Source organism: Grammomys surdaster, unplaced genomic scaffold (assembly GCF_004785775.1).
Source record: "Grammomys surdaster isolate TR1022 unplaced genomic scaffold, NIH_TR_1.0 198, whole genome shotgun sequence".
NCBI lineage: Eukaryota > Metazoa > Chordata > Mammalia > Rodentia > Muridae > Grammomys > Grammomys surdaster.
Genome location: NW_021604643.1, coordinates 7774382 through 7780889, shown reverse-complemented (window position 1 = coordinate 7780889; position 6508 = coordinate 7774382). Strand labels below are relative to the sequence as shown.

The 6508-nt window shown below is 43.3% G+C and overlaps 1 protein-coding gene across 1 annotated transcript; it reads left to right on the top strand.

Moving 5' to 3' along the window:
• Positions 1-1380: 1380 nt before the first annotated feature.
• On the top strand, positions 1381-5842 carry LOC114623503 (macrophage-expressed gene 1 protein). Its single transcript, XM_028770177.1, has 2 exons — positions 1381-1503; positions 1784-5842. The coding sequence occupies exon 2, from the start codon at positions 1812-1814 to the stop codon at positions 3978-3980; it is 2169 nt and encodes a 722-aa protein (XP_028626010.1). The 5' UTR covers positions 1381-1503; positions 1784-1811; the 3' UTR covers positions 3981-5842.
• The last annotated feature ends 666 nt before the right edge of the window (positions 5843-6508 follow it).

Sequence of the window (6508 nt, the reverse complement as noted above, 5' to 3'; positions counted from 1 at the left end):
ACATACACATACAAGTACATATACATATATGTGTGCATTAACAATTAGTAAAAAAAAAAAGGCCATGAATTTGAAGGAGAGTGAGGAAAGGTATATGGGAAGGTTTGTAGGATGGAATGAGAATAGAGAAATGTTTTAATTGTATTCTATCTCAAAAACAAAAATTTTAAAATATCTGTATTGCTTGAATTGTCTTACTGAATACAAACTGATATCCATTGTTATTTAGTAGTTAATAAATGCTCAGTTAAAGAAAACCTCATATAGTTAAGACATTCTTATTGTTGGAAAAAAAGCAAGAAAATCAAAGAATCTCTGGAAATTTAAGAGTAAAAAAAATATTCGATAAATTCTATTGACCAGACATTGTCATTGGGCTGGTGTTGGAGCCTCTAATTTTATATACTTGATCATATCTGTGTTCATGCTGAAGGTTTTTACACATCATGATATAACTCAATGGTTGGCTTACAATATTTTGTCATTCTTCTGTTTTATGTGATGTTAGAGTAGAAAACTGTACTAAAAAGAAGGAACAGAAAAAGTGAGCGACTGTTTAGGTCTGCATCTTGCTTATAAAATGATATGCTATGAAGGTGCCATATGGAGATTTATTATCTGCTATAGAGTCCCTGGCTGCCGCTAAATGAACCAAGACACTCCAGGTGTTACAACTATGTAATTCATCTAAGCCTCCCTTAATCCTGACATTCGATCACTAGCACAGACTACACCTTTCTGAGTTACAAATCTAGAGGAGCTAGTATCACTGACTGACAAAAAGAAGAGGTGGGTGTCGAGAACACTCATTATGTTTTCCTGACAACAGAAAAAAATGAATTTTAGTACTTTTAACCTAAGTAATAAGGAACATCTTTCCTTTTCTCTGTGTCTTTGCTGACTGGATGAAGTTCAACATGTGGTTAGTTTCACTGCTTAGTTTAAAAGTGCACACATGGAGAAGATCAGACAAATGTGTGGACACATGCATGGATGCTCCCGGGCCATTGTATGCTTTGAATAACCCAAAATTTGTAGTGTGGCTTTTGTCTTCTCTTGAATACTTCTATCTGAAAGGAAAAAACCAGAGCAGTGTGGAGACCCTCACCCTCACCCAGGACAATTCAGGCTGAGGTTTCCCAGCAAATGGAATGCTCTCCTGGGCGGTTCAAACCTAGATAAGTCTATCTCCAAACCAGGACTGCGTGAGTTTGTAACAATGAGACCTCACAAAACATATGTCCGAGGTTCTTTACCCTTTCATTCTCAGAGGACAGCCTCCAACTTCAGTGTGCCAATGAGATAGCTGAGATTTGTCCTCGACACAGAGTAGCCTGCCTAGGAGGCGGGGTATGTAAACAAGCTCAAGGCTGCTACTAACTCCTGCATTTCCAGGAAAAAGAAACTAATATTGTGATTTCACAAGAGAAGAGAAAGGCAGATTTTGAAGTCAGTCAAAGAGAGTGAAACAAAAGCCAGACAGAGCCTTCTGACAGAGGAGAGGTAAGGTGTTGAATCCATGCTTTTACTGGGTGCCAAACCCCTTTGGTAGAAGAAAGGCAGGGTCAGGGACATAGTGGAGGAATTGGTGAAGAGTGTATATTTGTATGTCCCAATGTAGAATCATTTTTACAATGTACTAGTAGTCTCTAATATCCCAACCAGCTTTCAGTTCTCTATTTTGCAATTGGAGCAGCATAAAGAGGAACTGATGGTTTTAGGAGAACTGTAGAAATTTCTGTTTCAGCAACTGATTTCTTTCCCATCCTTCTGTTTGCCTTAGTCTCGTTGGCGAATGCTTTGGCTGGTATATGGCTGGAACCGTCTACACCATGAACAGCTTCATGGGCTTGGTCCTCATCTGGATGATGATGATAGCATGTGCTGAAGCAGACAAGCCTCTTGGGGAGATGGGTAAGACTGGATTTCAAATATGCAAGGATGCCCTGAAACTCCCTGTCTTAGAGGTCCTACCAGGAGGAGGCTGGGATAATCTGAGAAATGTAGACATGGGACGGGTGATGGACTTGACATATACCAAATGTAAGACTACAGAAGATGGGCAGTACATCATCCCCGATGAAGTCTATACTATTCCTCAGAAGGAGAGCAACCTGGAGATGAACTCAGAAATCCTGGAGTCCTGGATGAATTACCAGAGTACCACCTCAGTTTCTATCAACACAGAACTCTCCCTTTTCTCCAAAGTCAACGGCAAGTTCTCTACTGAGTTCCAAAGGATGAAGACACTTCAAGTAAAGGACCAAGCTGTAACTACCAGGGTTCAGGTAAGAAACCGGATCTACACAGTCAAAAGCACCCCAACTTCAGAGCTCAGCATGGGGTTTACGAAGGCACTTATGGACATCTGTGACCAACTAGAGAAAAACCAGACGAAGATGGCCACCTACCTGGCAGAACTCTTGGTCCTCAACTATGGCACACACGTAATCACTAGTGTGGATGCTGGGGCTACACTGGTTCAGGAGGATCACATAAGGTCCTCCTTCCTCCTAGACAACCAGAACAGCCGGAATGCTGTAACTGCCTCTGCTGGGATTGCTTTCTTAAACATTGTGAACTTCAAGGTTGGAACAGACTACACTTCTCAGACCACTTTGACCAAGAGCTACCTGTCTAACAGAACCAACTCTAGGGTGCAGAGCTTTGGAGGGGTTCCTTTCTATCCAGGCATCACCTTGGAAACCTGGCAGAAGGGCATCACTAACCACCTAGTGGCAATAGACCGTGCTGGCTTGCCTCTTCATTTCTTCATTAAACCCGACAAGCTGCCTGGCTTGCCAGGTCCCTTGGTGAAGAAGCTGTCAAAGACAGTGGAAACTGCTGTGAGACACTATTACACTTTTAACACTCACCCTGGCTGCACAAATGTCGACTCCCCCAACTTCAATTTTCAAGCCAATATGGACGATGCTTCCTGTGATGCCAAAGTAAACAACTTCACCTTTGGTGGAGTTTATCAGGAATGCACTGAACTGTCAGGTGATGGTCTTTGCCAAAACCTGGAGCAGAAGAATCTGCTCACTGGCGATTTCTCTTGTCCCTCTGGCTACGCTCCTGTTCATCTGCTGTCTCAGACCCATGAGGAGGGTTACAGTCGCCTGGAATGTAAAAAGAAATGCACTCTCAAGATTTTCTGTAAGACAGTGTGTGAAGATGTGTTCCGAGTGGCCAAGGCTGAATTTAGGGCTTACTGGTGTGCGGCCACTGGCCAAGTGCCTGACAACTCAGGACTTCTCTTTGGAGGAGTCTTCACTGACAAGAGCATCAATCCCATGACAAATGCACAGTCATGCCCAGCTGGCTACATTCCAGTGAACCTGTTTGAAAGCCTCAAGGTATGTGTGTCCCAGGATTATGAGTTGGGGTACAGGTTTTCAGTCCCCTTTGGTGGGTTCTTCAGTTGTATAATGGGGAACCCCTTGGCTAATTCTGATACAGCCAAAGATATAGGAGCACCAGCTCTGAAAAAGTGCCCTGGGGGCTTCAGCCAACACCTAGCTGTTATCAGTGATGGGTGCCAAGTGTCCTACTGTGTCAAGGCTGGAATCTTCACAGGAGGGTCCCTGCTCCCTGTCAGGCTCCCACCTTACACCAAACCACCCCTCATGAGCCAAGTTGCCACCAACACTGTCGTAGTGACCAGTAGTGAGACTGCCAGATCCTGGATTAAGGATCCTCAGACCAACCAGTGGAAGCTGGGAGAGCCTCTGGAGCTTCGTAGAGCCTTGACAGTCATCCATGGGGACAGTAATGGAGTGTCAGCAGGGGGAGCTGCTGGAATCACTTTGGGAGTCATCATAGCACTGGGAGTTGTCATTACCTTGGCCATCTACAGTACTCAGAAGTACAAGAAGAAGAAGGAATACCAGGAAATTGAGGAGCAGGAGAGTTTGGTTGGGAGCTTAGCAACAGATGTATCAGCCCCTAATGGAGAACAGGATCCAAGTCCAGTTTAATTGTCTCCAAAGGAAAGGGTTTCCAGCCACAGCTTCTAGTACATCTTTTGCTTTGTTTTCGCTACTTCTGCCTTCCTAAGTGACTGAAGTGACAGTTGAAATAGGAAGAAAGCAGGCATTACAGCCCTGGGAGTATTTGTTTAGGCCTCTGCACCAGGAAATTAAAGGAGTCATTTTAACGAAGTGTGGGGAGGGGTATGATTCATTTGGAAAAAGCTGGAGTGGGACTAAGCCTCTGGGTGTTTGTGTCCATTCTCATAGTTGTCTTTACCTGAATGCGTGTGTCTGAAAAGAGGAGAGGCGGAGAGATTGGATTTGGAGATTGCGCATTTAGTCTGAATTTGAAAGGCTTTGCAGTTTGTGAGCAGAAGAGGTTTGTGTTTTCAAGGAGACCCTCTGGGTTTCAATCTAGAGGCAAACATGCCCCTGAAATGCCACAGGAGGCCTTCATGCAACTATTCTTTAGCTTTAAGGGCTTGGTGTTGATTGACATGTCCTCCCCAATGAGTCACCTCACAGGCATGTGGAGGAGAGGTGGGTGGGGTTATACAAATTCCATTTCCCAACTTCCTCACAGCTAATCTAGGTCAGTCTTGGGCTTCTGAACAGTGCGAGCAAGCCCTCAGGGAAAGAAAAATATAACTATAATTTTCTGTTAGGGAGTGAAGGATGAAGAAACAGTAAGGAAATGAGTAATAAATTAAAGCTAAAACCCAGGGTTCTAGAGGCAATTCGAGTATTCTAGGAAACTTTGGATTCTCAGATCTGTCAGTTAACAGTGTTATAAGTGAAGAACTAAAGAGAGCTCTAGTTTGGACAGATCAAGCAATATGGTTTCATGTTCATGTGTCAAAAATATAACCCCTTCTTCTCTATGGACAGTCTTTATCCTCTCTTCTCACCGTAGCTGAGGGTGCAGAGAGACACACACAAACACCGTATATTGCAACAAGAAGCTTTTATTTTCCTAGGGGTGAGAAATTTGCAAGTCACAATGAGCCTGCGCTTAAGAACTACTTCCTCTCTTAAACTAAAGCTATGGACAAAGTGCTGACTTCTGTCTGTTAGGATTTGCTTCTTCACACTGCTTGGAAGAGGGCTGAGGTGATTAAAAACAAAACAAAATTTATGTCATGAAGTTAGCTGGAAAAAGCAGTGATATATATTTCAGTTCCAGGATGGTTTCCATGGGGCACCTGGCAGCCTACATGATTGACACCTGGCAATAATTGGAGTTTTGTTCAATTTTCATATCTGAGAATTTAATTCTCTACAACATAAAAATTCCTCTACATCGGTCTTAGAAATTATGTATCTATTCACCACAGCACATCAGTGAGCTCTCTTCTATGAAAGACAATGTGTTCTCTCTTTAATATTTATAACAAAGCACTTGTGCACAAAGTAGGCCTTCCTGAAGACTTCCAACTGTCTCAGTCTCTGGAAATGGGGGGGGGGGGAAATTCCTCATTCATTTCCAGTTGAGATATGGAGGGGAATGAATGACTGAATTTGAACTCTGCCCTGCCAGCTGCCCAGCCAAGGGTGCTGATTGCATAACCTCTCCATCAAACCTGCCTCTTGAGCATTAGAATGTTCTCCTTAACCTTCCTGTGCTTGGTGGGCTTGGAGTATATTTTAACGTTTCATTGAAGACAATCACCTTTCTGAAAAAAATGGCTTCCTTCTGTAAATTCTTTAAGAATTACTGAGTCTGCAAAGCAAGGCACAGCAGAAGACTCCCAGACCTTTAATGCAGAAACTTCCTGTTGAAATTTTTAATATTTGTTCCATAAACATGTACCTCTACTAACAAAAATGTGTATAAGTATGCATTAAAGTGTGTACTCAGCAAAATTCTATCTTGGTGTTCATCTGTATGAAGTCAGAATACAGGGTTTCCTGTTCACCCTCAAGCCATGTCACTAAGTCCCTGGGTGGGGCTCCTGGGCTCTGCTTAGTCCTGACTTTAAGGCTGGGGTCTGCAGAAAGACCAGGACTGGTTTCCAAGAAAGCCATACTCCATGTGATATCAGAGATGGAGACAATTTGGTGGCATGGGAGGCTGGACCTTGCTTCTTGTTCTTGTGTTCCTACAATTACTGGGATATTTAATAATAAATATTTACTTGAAAAATAAAAACCGCCTGAAAATAAGGGGACCTTTAAGTGGTCAGTGTTCAAGGCTGATGGGAAGATGGTTCAGTCAAGTGCTTGCTATTTGAGCATGAGAATCTGAGTATGTATCCCCAACACCCGTGTAAAAGCATGCATGGTGGTATGAACCTGTAACCCCAGCACTAGCAGGTATGGACACGTGGTGCTTGAGGCTCTTGGTCCATCAGCCTATCCTAGCCAAAATGGTAATTTCCAAGTTCACTGAGAGAACCCTGCTTCAAAAGATAAGGTAGAAGACAGCAGAAGAGATACCTAATGTCAACCTTTAGCTTCAGTATGTATATACAAAACCCAGGAGACCTTCACACACACACACACACACACACACACACACACACACACACACACAC

Coding starts and splice junctions, on each gene's coding strand:
- LOC114623503 (XM_028770177.1), top strand. CDS start 1,812: ATGGCTGGAACCGTCTACACCATGAACAGCTTCATGGGCTTGGTCCTC.